This window comes from Diceros bicornis, chromosome 8 (genome assembly GCF_020826845.1).
Source record: "Diceros bicornis minor isolate mBicDic1 chromosome 8, mDicBic1.mat.cur, whole genome shotgun sequence".
In the NCBI taxonomy this organism is placed as follows: Eukaryota; Metazoa; Chordata; class Mammalia; order Perissodactyla; family Rhinocerotidae; genus Diceros; species Diceros bicornis.
In genome coordinates, this window is record NC_080747.1 from 3,818,902 (window position 1) to 3,836,886 (window position 17,985).

Consider the following 17,985-nt stretch of genomic DNA (forward strand, 5'->3'; position numbering starts at 1 on the left):
GCAGGGTTTGGATCCAGTGGGCCAGGTTCCTCTCAGCTGTGCTCCTCACCCTCGGCCCAGCCTCTCAGCATCATCACTTGGCCTCCCCGCTGTCCCTTGGAGGTGATGACAGATCCAGGAAGGGCACTGTGCCAAAGCCCCCGGGCTTTCTCTTCAGAAGGGCCTGGGGACGCACCCGGCTTTTCCACTCAGGAATAGTTTGCATTTGGGTACGCTAAGGCCTCTATATCCCCATCTGTAAAATGGGATGATGATGATGATAATAATAATAATGGGGGATTCTATGGCACAGAGCGGCCCCAGGACACGGCAGCCCTGGTGGTGACTGCTCACCTCACCGGCTTTGGCCCTGGGTGTCCTCCTCAGGAGCAGTCTCACACTTACCCTCGGCTCCCTCCACCTGAGCGCAAGGCTGGCCCCACTGGGCGTTAGACCAAATCCCTCCATCCAGGCTTTCCTGCCCTAGACGAGCAGCCCCCTGACCCATGGGCTGCCGGCCCCTCTCCCTCCCAGCTCTTCCTGCGCCGGCCTCGAGAAACACAACATAACTCCCTCCCGAGCCAGGGTGTGCGAGGTTGGCACTGGGGTCCGCCCCTGCCCTCCCCAGTCCCATCCCATCATTCACCATTCTGCACTTCCCAAGACCTTTGTGCCCCCCAAAAAGGCAATAAACGTTTTCAGGACAAGTGACCCTAATTTTGAAGCACTTTGCAGGCCTGCGGAGCAGTGACAGGTGCTTCTGCTTGTCACGGGGGCATGTATCACAAGAAGAGTCTTTGCCCACAGGTCACTGGGCTCATTTCTTAGGAAGCCTCACCCGATGCAGCCCCTACGGGAAAAATATCCCCAAAGACTCACCATCAATGGCTGCACTTCCAAACCGAGCAGGTGGTTCCACATGTTTAGCAGATGTTTGTGAAAGCACATATTTCCACTTATTTCCTTTTTCAGGTTTTATGATCGCCTCTGGGTTACCAGGAGAGGAACCCCAAAGGCACACCCTGGTGCCTACAGGAGAGCAGAGTCGGCTTAGGGGGACCTGACCCTGGAACCAAGCGGGCCACGAGTCTGGACTGCCTTCCCGTACTCTGTTCCCTCCATCACCAGAACAACCCACATCCCATAATAGGTGGTTAGGACACTGAGAAGAGGTGGCTGGGGTGCAGCCTCCGAGTTTCCCCTGAGGTCCTACCCAGGGCTCTTACCATCCTCTCCTGGCCTCCTGAGCTCCCAGCACCTGCCTGCTGGCACTGCGCGTGTCGCCCTTTATGACCCAGGCAGTCTGACATGTGGGCCCCCACTACACCACCATCCTCCTGGAGCCCAAGTTTGGACATGGACAGCACCGGCCACAAAGCAGGGGAAAGGTGGATGCGCCCACCTCTGAGAGCCTCCTAATCCCGACGGCAGCCGTGAGAGCGCCAGAGGCAGCAGGCCGAGTGCCCGGGGCCCATGCCGGAGGGAGGAAGGCTGGCCAGCGCTGCAGGCTGGAGGCTCCAGCCAGAAAGCCTAGTCCGCAGTTGCCTTGGAAAGCTCAACCCCTTCTGCGCTTCCCCGAGCGAGGCCTGGCCGGGTCTTGTCCCCTCTCCAAGCCTGTAGGGGAGAAGACCACAGCCCTGCTTCAAGGGGTGTTGGAAGGATTAAAGCAAATGAAACGTGGAAGTCCTTAGGCAGGAAATGGGGCAGAAGTGTGTGCAGTCAGGGTGGGCACGGAGCTGAGCAGAGGGGCCATTGAGGACACTGCCTGGGGGACGCACCTGTGAGGGGCTCGAAGGGAGCCCCCAATGAAATGAGATGGGGAATGCCCCAGGGGAACCATTTGATAGGCTCTTGAGGTGTGGGGCACTCTGAGGAGCAGGCGTGGCCCCTACACTGCCTGCGGAGAGGCCTGGGTCACGCAGGGCGTCCCTCCGTCTGCAGGAGGTGTGGCCGGGCGAGAGGAGGCGGTGGGAGGCAGCAAGGGACGCTCCTCCTTCTGCGTCTGGGCCCAGCAATGCCAGCTTTCCTGAGTGCACTCTTAACAAATGTTGAAAGGATCTTGGTTTGACTGTTAGCCCGTCTGGGGCCTCCTTGTGTCAAGCGGCCCCTTGAAGGCCCTCTGAAACCCCCTCCCTCAGGGCCTGCTCGAAAAGCAGGCGGCAGCATTTTCTACAATGAATCCTGTGACTCGTGAAACAAACTCTCGTCTGTTTTCTTCACAAGAACAGTGCCCAGTACACTGAAGATGTCCAGTGAATGTTGATGGATGGACGAATGAATGACCAGCAAGAGAAGGCAGCAGTCTGTAAGGGGAAGTGATGGCACGTCCTTCTCCCTGGTCTGTTTCAATAACCATAATTACAATAACTATCATTTATGGAACCCTGACTTCTTGCCAGGTGCTCTGAAGTGTTTTCCTCACGTTACCCATTTGATCTTCCTCACAACCCTATGGGGCAGGGACTGTGGGTGGAAGGATAAGGCAACAGGCACAGAGAGCGCAGGCAAGTTGCCCGAGGTCACCCCTGTTTACAGCATCGGGGATGGGAACAAAGTCTAGTTCTCCAAATCGACCTGTCTCAGCAGACACTGTGGAGGAAGACAAGTGAGCAGGCCTGCCCCACTTGGAGCTCACCCTGCTGGGAGCCAGCGGAGCGAGGGCAGAGGGGGTGGGGGCACAGCTACACGACACCTAGGTCAAGTCCTTCCCCTGCCGCTGACCCGCCAGGTGACTCTGGGCAGCACCTCCTGGAGCCTTAGGTTCTGCCCTAGTGAAAGAATGTGCCGGAACCACATGAACCTGAGGTCCTTCCAGGTTGAGAACTGCTGTGACTCCCCAGTCCCCGCCCTGTTTGCAGGTGGCTGCTTGGAGAGGCAGGACTGGTTCCACCAGGAGGCCTGGGTGGCCACACAGGAGGCTCAGCTCTGGGACCAGCCAGGAACTGGGCCACCCACGTCCACCCTCTGACTCACAGGGACTCGGGAGCAGGTGCCCGTCCACACCTCGCCGTGGACAGCCTGACAGAGAGCTTCCAAAAGAGGACGAGCGGTGCCAGGGGTGCGCCGACATTGGGTGGATGTCCAGCCTGCCTCCCAGGGTGATGGTCCAGAGGGGCCAGGCGCTGAGGGTGGGCACGTAGCTTTTCAGCATCCCCTGCTTCCCTCCATCCTCTCCCTTTATTCAACAGGTATCTGTGGAGCGTCCACTCTACGCCAGGCCCTATGGAAGGCACTGAGAGTCATAATGAGAGCATGATAATTTCACAGACACGTACTGACCTCAGCTCACGCTGGGGCACGGCGTGCATCAGCTCACGAAACCCTCAAACCATCCTAAAAGGTGGGCACTGTATCACGTCTGCTGATGAACACGGAGACACAGGGTTAGGTTCCTTGCACCAGCAGATGGGAAGCCAGGCTCCCCACCAGGCGAAGAGATCCCCGGGGCCTCCACCCCCACTGGCCTGCATCTGCCCTGCCACTTTTGGGACTAAGGACCCAAAGTGAATGCTCCCAGCCAGCGGTAGATCCTGCACTCAGCCACTTCACAGACGGGGCCCTGACGCCCGCAGACGAAGGGACTTGCTCAGGGTCGCACCACTGAGGGCAGGAGCTGGGTGGGGACAGGACATCTGACCCCCTCTAGAGCTCCTTCCAGCACATCACACTTGCTTTCTGGGCACAAGGCCCCAGGGGGCAGGCATTGGAGCCCTGCGGCTGCAGGCCAGCCACCCAGCCAGGCCTCCTGTGTTTTCAGGGTGTGTGGGGCTGAGACCGACTGGCCTTGCCCATGGCTAGCGCTCCAGGACTTCAGCTCTCCGCAGGAGCCGCTGTCCTCAGGCCTTGCTCCTGGCGCCTCTTCGGGGAAGACGGATGCTGCTGGGGGCCAGGGCAGAATATCTGCTCCTGCCTAGGTATTCCATGCAGAGTCCACATTTTCTGTGGCCAGCCCTCGTTCCCTTGTTTACAGCAACACCAAACAGCCCCGGCCCCTCCTCCCCAAGCAGTGCCAGGTCCCGGAAAGTCTGCCTCCCTCCCGAACGCTCCTCCAGCCCAGGCCCTCCGCACTCCTGCGGCTCACGCTTTGTCAGTACCAGGCACCCAGGGGGGTCCGCCTGCTCCATCCCGGGGCCTTCCCTCTCCTGTACCCGGACCCACGCCCCGTGCTGGGCGCCTGACGTCACAGAGGGCAGTCGGTCACTGCGGGGGCTGGGCCCAGGACTGCCCTGGCGTGGGACGCGCCCCCTCCCCGGGCACCAGCCAAACTAGACCAAGGCGCCAGCCGGGGCGGCGCGCCATGGCCTGGGATGTGCGGCCCTAGTCCTGGAGTTAGGAGCCCCGTGCCCGAATCCTAGCCTGCTCACTGGAGGAAGAGGGCAAATCCTGTGCGCCCCGCCCCGGCCTCAGTTTCCCTCTGCAAACTGGGGAAACAGACGATCGGCCCAGAAGGTCTTCAAGGCCCCTGCAGCTCCACGACTCAACAAGAGCTGCACCAAGCTCGATTTTCCCTCGGCCGCTCTGCTCGCCACTCCCGGGCTTCCGAGAGCCACCACCACCCAGAGAGCCAGACAGGCCGCGGAGACGGCTCCGCAGGGGCCCACGGGCGGCCGCTGGAGGCCGAAGCGATGTCGCTCTCCCGCGCATGCGCGGGACACACAGACTACTGGGACTTGTAGTCCGTCCGTGTGGAGGCTGGGGCACGAAGACAGAGCGGCGGGGGCGCGGCGCCTACACTTCCCAGGGTGCGCCCAGGCCGCGGCTCTGCCGGGGCGGGGAGGGGCCGCCCCGGGGGCGGGGTCGGTGGGGGCGGGACCTGAGGGGCGGGGCCGGGGCGCAGAGGGGCTGCGGCGGCGCTGCGGGCGGGCGCCGACCTGCTGACCGGCAGGCGGGCGGGCGGGCGATCGTGCGGGCGGGCGTGCACCTGCGGGCAGGAGAGTCGGGCTGCAGCAGCGCCGGAAGGCCCGACTCCGAGCTGCGGCTGAGATGAGTGCAGGTGAGTGTGGGGACGGAGGGACCGGCGCGTCCCCGAGCAGGATCGCGGCTCAACAAGCTGGGGGCTGCACCTGCAGCACAGCGGAAAATCGCGCAGCGGCTCCACCCAACTTTTGCTCCAGGGTCTTGCAGTCCCGAGGGTCCGGCGCGCAACCTCCTGCCCCTGCGCCCCGAGCGCGTAGCTCTGCAGCGCGGTCTGGGGACCCCTTCCCACCTCGCCGGCCGAGGGTGGCTGCGCTGGGCTTTCTGGAAGGCGCCACTCCTTAGCTTCTCACTGGGGTCCGGGTCGCCGCAGGCTGCAGGAGACAGCCAGGGTGCGGGCGACGGGCGCGGAGCCGCCCAGACCCTGCCACGGAGAGGTGGGATGACATGGGGGCTTTGCGGCAGGGGGCGCCGCCCTTGCGCGGCTCCCGCAGCGCCTGGGTAGGGGGCGTCAGGCCGACCCCCGGCGCCCTGGGCTCGCCCGCGACGGTTGGGGACGCGGAGCCAGCAGGTGTGTGGGACCCGCCGGGATCTCCGCGCCTGGTCTCAGGCCCTTCACCCCTGCGCATCCCCACTGCCGCCTCTCCTGCCGCACCCACCGGATCTGACAGCCTCTGTGCGGCGCTGGAAAATCCCACATCGCCACCAGCCAGCCGCACCTAGTGCGCTTGGGGAAACTGATCTAGAGCAGGGAGGCCTTGGAGGATGCGAGTCTGGAGCGCGGCCTGAGAGCCCCGTTTTCAGAGTCTCCTGAGGCTCGGCACTGAGCCAGGGCTTGCTGTACATTCCCAGGCAGGGAGGGGCCGTCACCCCAGTTTTCAGGGTGCGACCAAGGCTCACCAGGCTTGAGTCACTTGCTCAGCTCAGGCAGTGGGGCGGGGATTCGAACCTGGTGCTCCCTAACTCCTGTGCTCTTTCTTCTGAGCCTGTCTTGCCACAGACTGCAGTATGGCCTTTGGCCATTGTGCAGAAACCAGTGGGGACAGCGGCTTCCTCAGGGGGGAATTGGACTGGGGAGGGATTGTGCATTTAGTGAGCGCTTACTGTGTGCTCTTGGCATGGAGGGGACCCCCGTCCCAGGGGAAACAGTCCCCTCCCCTTTCCAACCCAGGAAGGAGGGATCACACTGGCAGTGGGTGTTGGGAGAGTGTCTGAGAGCAAATGGCACGTGGTGGGAGGCAGAATTCTCTAGAAGAGGATTTCTGAAATGGCCAACCTGTTATCTGGAGGTGGCTGGGGAGCAGGGCACCCTGAGACTTGGCAGAACCTCCAGACACATTTATCTAATGGCAGGTGGGGATAATGCCAGGATGCACACAGGGTAATTTTAGGCTTTCTGTGACCATAATTGATACCTCCAGTCCCTCCTGTAGTCAGGGAGAACCCTGGAAGGAGCGCTGGCATTTCCCCCCTCCTCCCCTTTTCTGGTTGTCCTGGGAGAAGGGGTATGTGGGCACTGGGGGGCTGTGGGAGGTCGTGGTTTGAAAGAGCAAGGGGACTAGTGTTTGAACCATGGTGTCCACCTAATGGCAGACAAACTGTGGTTTTGGGCAAACTGTGGCACCTTCCTGAGCTTGGCTTCCTGATGGGTAAAAGCAGTGTGCTGGTTACCTGGAGAGGATGAGATTCAAGTGAGAAACCCCACACATGGTGGGTCCTCAATAGCTTGTGATGGTCCTTGCTAGATGAGCAGGGTCACCTGTCTTCCTGGGTTACTCCAGCCCTTTGGACCTGGCCATGGGCGAGCTCTCCCATCCACCTGTCACTCATGCCCCAGACCTGTCCCCAGCCCATCAGGCTGTTATTTGCACAGCACTAATTTTCACCCACCCCACAGTGGGGGAGAGCAGTGCGGTCCCTTGTGCCTGGTGCTTGGCTCTACTGTCTGGCCACCTGCACATCTGGCAGGTCAGGGGCTTCCGTCATCAACAAGGGCAGGTCCTCACCGTCCTCCCTAGGGAAGGCTGGCATCACTGCGGAGCTCGGCTCCAGCAGGTGTGGCTGGGCCTCACTGGGTCTGGTCTCCAGCTGCCCAGAGGGGCCGGACGGTCAAAGCCTCAGGCAAGCTGTCCAGCCTCCTCGGGTGGGAGACTCCCCTCTCCTTTATGCCAGGGGCGCTGCAGGCGGGTCTTCCTTCAGTCTGATTACAAGGGCGCCTTTGAGATGGCTTGGGGGTGGCATCAAGGCCCAAAGCATTTGCCTACTCGTTTTATTGTGTGTTGATCTCAGATGGCCAGGGAAATTGCAGGAGATGGCGTTCTGTGTCAGACAGGCCTGGATCCACATCCAGTTCACTAGCTGTGGGTTCCCATGCCTCAGTTTCCCCATCGTATGGAAGGAGTGCCCTTAGCTCTGCGTGCAGTGCTGGCCCACGGGGGGTGGGGCCCAGTAGATGAAGATGAGTATGGTGGTGGCTTTATAACATTGCAGCCCACATGGTCACATCTGGCCAAGGTGGGGCGGAGGCTTCCACCTGAGCTGGGAGGGGGCTTCCAGTGCCAGCTCTGCCACCAATGAACCCCAGGTCCTTGAGCAAGACCCATGCTCTCTCTGAGCCTAGGTGTCTTTCCTGGGCAGCTACAGGTCTGGCAGGCAGGAATCCCCCAGGTGGTCAGCGGTTCATGGGGAGTTGTGTTAGTCTGCCAGGGCCGCCATAGCAAAGTTCTACAGACCGGGGGCTTAAACAGCACAAATTTGCCTTCTCACACTTCTGGAGGCTGGAATTCTAAGGTCAAGGTGTGGGCAGTGTTGGTTTCTTCTGAGGCCTCTCTCCTTGGCTTCTAAATGGCAATCTTCTCCTGTGTCCTCACAGGGTTTTCTTTCTGTGCATGTCTGTGTCCAAATTTTCTCTTCTTATAAGGACACCACTCATACGGGATCAGGGCCCACCGGATGACCTCTGGTGATTACCTTAATCACCTCTGTAAAAACCCTCTCTCAAAATACATTCACATTCTGAGGTACTAGGGGTTAGGACTTCAACATGTGAGTTGTGGGGAGACAGACACAATTCAGCCCGCAGCAGGGGTGCAGGGCCAGAGAGAGAGCAGGAGTGGCTGGCTCAGCCACCTTCTGTTCCCATGGCCGCTGGGTTAGGATCACAGAACTGGAAGGGGCCTGGAGGATGCTCCAGTCCAAACCCACCCACCCGCACAGAGGGGAAACCGAGGCCTGGAGAAGGAAAACCGACTGTCCAGAGTCCAGGAGAGTGTGTGGCAGAGCCAGAACCTAAGCCCTAGCCCCTTGCTCTGGTTGGCGCAGGTCCTGGTATTGGGAACAGAGAGACACACGCCTTCACCCAACCCAAGTGTGGGCAGGGATGGAGCCACAAAGACGTTCACTTCAGCATCACTAGGAACAGCAGAAGGTTAGAGACCACCTAAATGTGGAGGGGAGTGTTGGGGTATCAGTCAGCTATGCGGTCAGTCATTCAGTCAACAAACATTGACTAAATGCCTACTGTGTGCCAAGCACTGCCCAGGCCCTGGAATCAGCAATGGACAAGAACAAGCAAAAATCCATATTCTCCTGAAACCCCTTACATTCGGGGGTGGGGGAGAGCATTCTAGTTAACAGTGTGGGAAGAGTTTTCAATGTTAGGAGAAAATGCTTAAGAAAACAAGTTTAATTTGGAAAACAGCTGAGGGCAAAGATTGTGTGTCATATATGATCTCAACTCTACAAGAACAATGGAAGAGAAAAGACTAGAAGGAAATACATCAAGATGTCAACAGTGGTCCTTGTCTGTTGGGGGTAGGACAAAGGGCCAGGGTTGCCCCCATCTGCATCTTTCCAAGTTTTCCTCATTGTGTGCTTTTCTGTTGCAATGAAAAATCAAGTGAAAATGAGAAAACATTGCTTCCAGGTCTAAGGAGGGCACACTCCGGTTTGGAAGTCCATGACTCGGCGAGAAGTCCAGATGATTCCGTTCCGCAGAGGCCGCGGTCCTTTTGCTGGGAAGGGAGCTGTCCCAGGTGACAGCATTAAGGAGCTTCGCACAGGCAGGGGCCCTGGGGCTGGGTTTCCCTGCGTGACTCCATCTGAATTAGGTGTGGCAGAAGACAAATCATCCTGACCCAGAAATTCATCCAAAATTGCATCTGAAAAGGACGATGGTTGCCCGAGAACCAGCTGGCGCTCTCCGGCTCAGCATGGGCAGCGCTGAGCTCTGAACTGGTTTTCCTTATGTCCAGGGTTACTTCCTAACCTGCCACCCGAGACCTTCGATTCTTTATGGCTTCTGTCGATAACGTAGTTTGGGGGTAGGCGGTGTATTTTCTAGAATTAAGTCTTGACTGTGATAAACTCCTGGAAAGTCCAGTCTTACTGTCCCAGAATAGGGAGTGTGGTCCTCACTTATGGAGAAGTCGCCTCTCTGACACCCTGACCCTCCAGAGCATCGTCTGGGTCATGGGAGATCTGTGAGCTGGCGACAGGCAATTGGCAAGTCTGGGGGATGAAAGCAGAGGGTGGGGAGGTGTCCAGCCCAGGGAGGGGTCGGTCCTGCCACTGGTCCTCAGGGCCAGGCCGGCTGCAGTTGCCAACAGCAGCAACTGCTGGAACTCTGGGCTGCTGGCCCCTCCTCTGCACAGACACGGGGGCTTCCTTGCAACCCTCGCTCTGCCCCTGCCTCTGAAGGACGTGGGAAGGCCTCTCCTGAAGTCGGGTCTCTTGGGCTCAAACCCCAGCTCTGCCACCTGCTAGCATCATCAATCATCGAACCTCTCTGGGCTTCCGTTGCCACCTCCCCCTGGGGCTCCGCAGGGACCGAGGGTGCAAGTGCCCGGCGTGTGGAAGAGGCTCGAAAAGGCAGTTAAAATAGTAGCAACAGGAGAACGTGGGAGGTGTTCAAATAGCAGCTCATATCTTTGGGCGACGATCTTGCGAGCTGCTCAGGGGACTGGCCAGATGGGTGCTAACCACCACGGGCTGCCCCGAAGCACGGGCCTCGGGGCTGCCAGCATGCAGGCAGAGCAACCTGAGTGGAGCGTGTCTGTTTACTCAGGGATGTTTCCATTGCCGTGTTCTCTAGGGCGTCTGCCAGCACCCTGCTTTGGTGTCACAGCGGCTGCGGCTTACGGCGTGCTCCCTCGGGCCCCGCGCCCGGGCCAGATGCCCTGAGATCCTCACAGAACTTCTTAAGACTGCTGGGGCACCCCATGTACAGGTGGGGAAACGGGCGCCCGGGAGGGCCCGTCAGTTGGAGCGTCACGCCATCCACGGCTGGCAGAGCTGGAAGGGAATCCCACTGTGCCCAGACATGCGTCTCCCTGACGGGGGCTGGGGTGCCTGTCCCCATCCCCATGCACATCAGCCAGCTGCAGTGGGTGGCTTACTGCCCCCTCTTTTATTTATTTATTTATTATGTGTGTGTGTGTGTGTGTGTGTGTGTGTGTGTGAGGAAGGTCAGCCCTGAGCTAACATCCGTGCTAATCCTCCTCTTTTTGCTGAGGAAGACCGGCTCTGAGCTAACATCTATTGCCAATCCTCCTCCTTTTTTTTCCCCCAAAGCCCCAGTAGATAGTTGTCTGTCGTAGTTGCACATCCTTCTAGTTGCTGTATGTGGGACGCGGCCTCAGCATGGCTGGAGAAGCGGTGCGTCGGTGCGCGCCCGGGATCCGAACCCGGGCCGCCGGTAGCGGAGCGCACGCAGTTAACCGCTAAGCCACGGGGCCGGCCCCTTACTGCCCCCTCTTAATGTGTGGCGGAGTGTTTGGGATGGCGAAGGCTTGACCCATTTGGAGCATCCTGATAATGCCTCGTAGTGTGTGGGGGCAGTTTACACAACCCCTCTTCTCACTTGGAGCGTGAAGCGTTATTCCTGTTTTCCCAGTGAGTCACCTGCCTGCTCCTAGCTGGGAAAGCAGGGCCAGACCCAAACCCAGCTCTGTCTGCCTCGGGGGCCCATGCTCTTTCCTCTGCCTCCTATAGGGGCTCCTGCCTGGGGTCACGGCACGGCCTCAGGGAGCCACCGCAGACCGTGGGGGAGAGTTTCACCATGTGGAGTCCATTTGCCTCCCTGTAACCTTGACCCTCTGGCCCCAGGTCCCCCCCGACCACCCTACCTCCCCGGGTCCTTGGGGCCGCCCAGAGCCGTCTGTTCCCGCTGGAAGGCAGCAATCCCGGCCCTCCTGGGCCTCTCCTCCAGCTCCCAGCCCAGCCCCTCGGCAGCACCCGGCCCCGTCAGTGCCTGAGCTTCCTGGACGCAGCCCCCCGCCAGACCTCAGTGGGACCTTGGGCCAGCCTCCTTCCCTCTCTGGGCCTCAGCGTACCCGTCTGTAAAAACGGGGGCTGCCACCGTCCTCAGGGGTGTGACCACCTTTCTTCTGACAACGCTGTCCCCTCCACTGACCCCAGAGAGATTGGCTCGAAGTTAAGCCATCATTTCAGGGAAACACGCTGTGTTGGCCATGAGGTCTCCCGTTACCCTTCTCCGCCACCAAGACCTCGTCTGACGTTTTCACGGCGGGCAGCCCTTTGGCCTTTAGGCCCAGACTCCCTGGCGTGAGGGGTTCTCGGCAGCCTGCCAGGGACGACATCTGTGCTGTCTGCCTGATCCCTGGGCAGGAGAGCCACTGATTCCTTTGTGTCCAGGGAAGGGCGGGGGCGGGTGGGAGGTGTGCTGTGAGTTCTGGGGTGCTTACTTTCCCTTTGGTTCAGCCCACAGCAAGCCCTGCTGGGCGCAAGGGCTGGTCCTGGGCACTTTCCGGCCTCAGTGGGCTTCCAGGCTACGGGTGAGCAGGCGTATACTGAACAGTTGCAAAATGATATGCTTGGGGGTTTCATGCGCCATTTTGCATTGGCTGAAGATTTCTAAGCAAGAAGGGAGGCGGTCTTGGTGCCTTGGAAAGTACAGTCAGTGGCTTTGGGGTCAGGCACACCTGGGCTCTGTCTCAGTTGTCATCTGCTAGTTGTGTCCCTGCAACCAGGTTGCTTAACTGCTCTTTGCCTCAGTTTCCCCACCTATGAAGTGGAGATAATAGCACCTGCTTTTCGGGATTGCTCGTGGGCTGTAGTGTCAAGGCCCTGAGGCACAGCAGGCACCAGGAAGCAGGGCGAGGGGTCTCTATCACAGCTGTACACACCCTCCAGCGCTCGGGGCAAACCCGAAGTTGCATGGTCCGCGGTGGCGTCAGCTCACACCATCCGGGCTTTGCAGCTGGTCTCCCTGTCGCTGGTTCTGCTCCCTCCCCTGCCCAGCCCGCCCCAGTCCTGTTTACACCTCCTGCCTGGTGCCCATGCCAGGAGAAGCCCCGTCCCCAGAGAGCCGCCCAGCTCCCGGGTGATTAGCCACGGTACTGTCCTCGTGAGGCACGGTGTTTTGGGTTATTGGTCCCTGCTCAGAGCGTCGCTGTGGCCGCGTCCTGCTGGGCCGTCCTCACTCCAGGCACCAGCAGCCGTCCACCCCCCTCCTGTGTGTAGCGCGTGCTGTACATTCTGGGATTTTGGCTTCTTCGTGCACAGAACGAGGGGTTGGAGAGATGATCCGGCAACACGATTCCAGCCAGCAGACCAAGGAACCCACGCCAGCATCATGCAGTGCGCAGCGTGTGGCTCCTGTCCCCAGCGGCGTCTGTCATCAGGGCAGGGCTGGGCCTGGGACTCGCTCCCCTCGGGGCATCTGCACATGCTGCCTCGTGACGGGTGTTCTGTGAACGTCTGTCGAGTGAAGGATGGGTGACGGCTGGAGCTCGAGTCCCCGTTCACACTCAGCCTCCTCATCTGTTTGCTGCCATTCCGGGCCAGGGGTCACAGCAGGCCTCTCTCTGACCCTCTGCTTCGCCTCGGACTTCAGCGGCCCCAGGATCTGACTGGAAAACGACGTCTCCAAGGCCCTGGTTGGCACTGCAGTTGGGTGTGAAGTTCCAGGAGAGAAGAATTGCGAGGATGTCCCGTGGCCCCGCTTCAGCTGGGCGGTTGAGTGTCAGAGGCTGCAGATGGTCCAGCCTTTTGCCCTGCAGCTGTCTCAGGTTAGGTTCCTGAGCGACAAGTGACCAGGACTTGGGTGCAGGCAGCTTAACTGGGAGGCGATCCCAGGGAGCACGAGAGAGAGTGAGGAGGCTGAGAGCGGGAGGGGGGGGAGCCAGGGAGCACTGGGACGGCGGGGCGGCCACTGTGGGCCTCAGGGGCTCAGTCTCACTAGGGGTCCATGCAGAACGCTCCTCAGAGCCATCCCACAGAGGGGTGGGTCACTGGGGTCTTTGTCCTCCTGGGCGGAGGGCTGGTCCTGGGAGTGTAAAATCCTGCACTGCCCCAGGCAGGGTGAGCAAGCTTCCACTGGCTGGAGAAGGCCTCAGGGGTCTGTGTGCGACTGTCCACGGCCACTGCGGGGGCATCACTATGCAGCCGCTGCACCCACAGTGGCTCCCACAGGTGGTCCAGCCTCAGCCTGGGTTGGGGCCACCTCTGTTCCCAGCACTCTCAAAGGCTCAGAGCTATTCCAGAATGCTCATTTAGTCTTTCAATGACTATTTATTAGGCACCTACTGTGTGCAAAGCGCTGTCCTTGCTACTGTACCCCGAACACCTTGCTTGCATGTTTCCTGCCGCTTTTTCCCCTTTGCCCCCTGCCCCAGATCCTGGAATTTGTCGTCCTCAATCTTCCACCAGAATTCCAATGTCTATGACGCGCTTCTCCACCCTATTAGGGCCTTCCTACCCCTCCCTCCTCAGAGCTGGTGGGCAGCAGACAGAGCCAGGGTTTCCTGCTGAGGACTTGTGTCTGGTCCTGGCTGCTGTGTGACCCAGGGCTAGGCACTGCCCCTCTCTGAAATGCCTCATCTCAGATGGTGTGCGGGGCACTGAATAACAGCCTCCCAAAGATGTCCCTGTCCTAATCCCCAGAACCTGTGGATATGTCACCTTACATGGCAAAAGGGACTTTGCAGGTGTGATTAAGTTAAAGATCTTGCAGTGGGGTGATTACCTGGGTGGGCCCCGCATCGTCACAGAGGTCCTCAGAGGAGGAGGCAGGAGGAGTGGAGAAGACGGGGAGAAGTGATGACAGAAGCAGAGTCGGAGGAGAGAAGGTGCTGGGCTGCCGGCTTGAAGAAGGAGGAGGTGCCAGGAGCCAAGGATTGCGGGCGGCTCTGGAATCTGGAAAGGCCGGGAACAGATCCTCCCCTGGAGCCTCCAGGAGGAGCCAGCCCTGCAGACCCGTTTCACTCTCTGGCCTCCAGACCTGGAAGAGAATGTGTTTGTGTTGCTTTCAGCCTCTAAGTCTGTGGCCATTTGTCACAGCAGCACAGGACACTCAGACAGATGACCATCCCTCCTCCTTCCCTCTCTTCCCCACCAGTAGGGGAACATCACAAACTGAAGACTGTTCTGGAACGACTCAGTGGGGTGGTGTGGTGCTGTGTCAGGGCATACACGTGGCCTGGGCCTCCTGCTCCCGCAGCTGCGTCAGCCTGGAGAGGTGTTTCACAAGCACCTGTGGGTGAAGGACGAGCGAATGAAGCTGAGCCACTGACGGAGCAGGGGCGGAGGGGAGACGGTAGTTACTGAGCACATCCCCGCTCCATATGGCAGCTCGCTCCCGCCTCACACTGTCCAGGGTATGGGGTTATCCCCGGGATCAGGACACCCAGCCAGGGTGCACACCACACCCTTCCCACGAGCCTCTTCCCACGAGGCCTCTCAGACAGTGGTCACCTCTCTGGGTCCTTGGCTCCCCTCCCACCCCACCTGCTGCGGTAAAGCAGCATCTGGTCCCATGGCGGTGTAAGAAATGTTTGTGGGTGTGGAGCCCTGTGCTGGACAGGCAGAGGATGCTGAGGAGACTAGGACGGCACGGACACCTCCCCAGGGAGATCATAACCCAGGCAGACAGGCAATATGTGTCACCAGAACCTGGCAGGAGAGAGAATGGGGACAGGACAAGAGGAATCGCTTTCATGGGGCATCAGGGAAGGCTCCCTGGAGGAGGCAGCATTGGAGCTGGGTCCTGAGACTGGTGTGTGAGTGGTGACTAGGGAGGCAGAAGGCCCAGCACAAGCAAAGGCAGTGAGGTGGGGAAGCGAGGGCATACAAGGGTCAGCAGACTGTCCAGGGTGGCCAGAGTGGATGAGCCACAGGAGGAGCCAGGCTGGGCAGTGGGGGGAAAGTCAGGCTGGGCAAGCGGGTGTGAACCCTAATGGTGGGCCCAGAGCCGTGGCAGCGCCTGCAGCGCTGTGACAGTTCCCCATGCTCCTCTGTTCAAGGCCACATTGGCTCATGGCCTTCAAGGCCCTCTGATGTGACTTCTCGTTTGTGGTTCTGATGCAATGGTTCATCTCCAGCTCTGAAACCGGGCCTCGTGTGCCCAGTGCTCAGGGAGGAGTTGTGGGGTGCAGAATTACAAGCATCAGTTCCCTCACACACGTCCCGGTGGGTGTGCTGCAGAAATCAGGAAACGTGATACGTGTGCAAGAGCCCTGCGTCCCGCTAGGGGCCTCCCTGCTGCCTCTAATGGGGGTGGGGATGGGGTGCAGTGCAGGGCAGGTGTGGGGTACAGTGTGGCTTGGGTGCATTGTGGGCTTGGGGTGCAGCACAGGCATGGGGTGCAGCATGGACAGGGGGTGCATTGTGAGCGGGTGGTGGCTCTGAGTGCTGAGGGCCAGAGGGTGGTGCTGCCAGCGCTCCCCAGGCCACCTCTGGAAGCCAGTGGTCTCCCCCAGACCTCGGTGTAGCTGTGATCGCTCTTCCCCCCAGCCCTCTCATCCTCCGGCAAATTCTCTCACCTCTGGCCCCGCTGGGCCCCTCTGAAGCCCTGCGAGGCCTGGGGCTGCCACATGAGAGCTTTGTTCTGCCACCAATGCTGCCTCTTCCCTTCCTCCTGCGGCCCCCATCTCCCGCCATCCCAAATCCCTTCTCTGCCTGCGTCTCACGAGAGCAGCTCGCTCGGGGCGCGGCGGGAGGAACTGAGAGAAATTAATATACCCGGCAACGTATACACACCCTGAGCCCCTGAGTGGGGTGGGGTGGGGGCAGTGGGGAGCCTTTGAGGAGGCACATTGCAGCCCAGTGCAAGAGGGTTTTCTAACAGGTGATGCTGTCGGAGGGGAGACGGGGTTGGCAAGGAGGGAGTCAGCCCCCATCACTGGAGGGTGATGCACTCCCATGGGAGGGTGGCTGCTGTAACAGGGGACCACAAACTTCGGGGAAAAACAACAGAAATTTGTTCTATCACCTTTCTGGAGCCAGAAGTCCAAAATCAGTGTCACTGTGCTGAAGTCAAGGTGTGGTCTGCGGAGAATCCACTCCTTGCCTCTTCCATCTTCCCGCGGCTGCCGGCGTTTCTTGGCTTGTGGCCACATCACTCCAGTCTTCAAGGCCAGCACCCTCAAATCCCTCTCCATCCCGTCTCCACGTTGCCTTCCCCTCTGTGTGTGTCAAATCTCCCTCTGCCTCCCTCCCATGAGGACGCTTGTGGCCCACTGGGATAATCGAGGAGAATCCCCCATCTCAAGATCCTTAAATTAATCACATCTGCAAAGACTGACCCCCCCTCCCACTTTTTTTAACCACATAAGGTCACACTCATAGGTCGTAGGGATTAGGACATGGATATCTTTGGGGGTGGGACAGTTATTCAGCATACCGCAGGCTGCTTCTCGAGCATTCAGTTCCTGGGGCCAGCCCCTTTTTCCCTCCCTGTGTGGTCTCTAGAATAGCTGAGGGTTTCAGAGAATGACTTCTCACAGGGTAAACAATGTTACTCAACTCAGCTGAGTTTAAACATCAAAAATCCCGGGAGATAGATACTGTCACAGACTGCCCACTGGAGTATCAATTTGTACAATCTTTAGGGGAGCAATTAACAAAATGTATTGAGCCTTAAATACACTCATGCCCTTTGATAGAGGAACGCTGCTTCCGGGAATCTTTTCTGAAGAAAGGCTCTGAAACGCAGGTAGGGATTTACGCGTAGAGTGGTCCATTGCAGGGCTGCACCCTCTGCAACGTGCGTGTCCGGCTGTGGAGTGCTGGGTGAGTTACTGTCCGTCCACAGCAGCGGTTCTCAAACCTTCAGGGCTTAGGACCCCTTCAACTCAACTCTGGGGACCCCAAAGAGCTTTTGTTTAAGGGGATTATATTTATTATTTTGTATTAGAAATTAAAATGGAGAAGATTCCAAAATATTTGTTAATTCATTGAAAAAGAATAACAGCCCTTTGTATGTTAACGTGAGTATTTTTAGTGAACAGTGGCATTGTTTTACAGGTTTGCAAATCTCATTAATATCTGGCTTAATGGACAACAGCTGGATTCTCACGTCCGGCCTGTGTTCAATCAGCTGCAGTGTCGCACGTCATGTACCCTCTGGAAAACTCTGTTGTACCCTCGGGAAAGAGTGGAAGTGAAGAAGGAAAATAACATTTAATCTTATTATGAAAATGGTTTTAATGCTACCGACCCCCTGGTAGGGTCTTGGGGATCCCTGGGATCCCTAGACCACTCTTTGAGAACTGTTGATAAAGGATGAGGTATTAAACAGTCGTTAAAATGATTATGAAGGATTATTAAAATACAAGTGTCAGGGCAGGCGATAAATGAATACAGGATACAGAATTTTATACCCAGTTTTTATCTCTACAAAATATGCGGAAAAGACGCCCTAGAGGAAAATACATCAAAATGCAGTAGGGTTGTGGGCACCTTCTCCTTTTTTCCTGATGCTTTGCTGTTTTATTTTTTCCTGCTGATTCACTCTAAGGATATGCGAGCCACTGGGTTTTGCTCAAGGAGGCTTGATTAGAGAGCAGCTGTCCGACTCGCTGGCACCCGGCCGGCCCCTGCTCCTGGGACTGCACACTCTATTTTGGGAGGTGCACTTTTGCGGTGGAACTGGGGCTGTGAGTGGCATCGACATGTTACAAGCACAGGAATTTAACGTGTGTGTGTGTGTGCGCGCATGTGTATGCACTCTTGTGATAACTTAGTCTACACTTACAAATGAGAGGGAGTTCTGCTCTGGAGCAAATTCCACAGTCGCTGATGAGGAGTTGGGAGCTGGTCTGAAATTCCTCGTCCTCAGCTGGAATTCCTGCC

General features: G+C 58.6%; 1 protein-coding gene across 3 annotated transcripts in view; it reads left to right on the plus strand.

Annotated features, from left to right (window-relative positions):
- Positions 1–4,929: 4,929 nt before the first annotated feature.
- The window catches only part of ABLIM2 (actin binding LIM protein family member 2), a 170,044-nt gene continuing 156,988 nt past the window's right edge, over positions 4,930–17,985 (plus strand). For all 3 annotated transcript variants that reach the window (XM_058546657.1, XM_058546655.1, XM_058546656.1), the window contains exon 1: positions 4,930–4,972. In XM_058546657.1, coding sequence (XP_058402640.1) covers positions 4,963–4,972 — 10 coding nt within the window. In that variant the 5' untranslated portion in view covers positions 4,930–4,962. The remainder of the gene's footprint in view (positions 4,973–17,985) is intronic.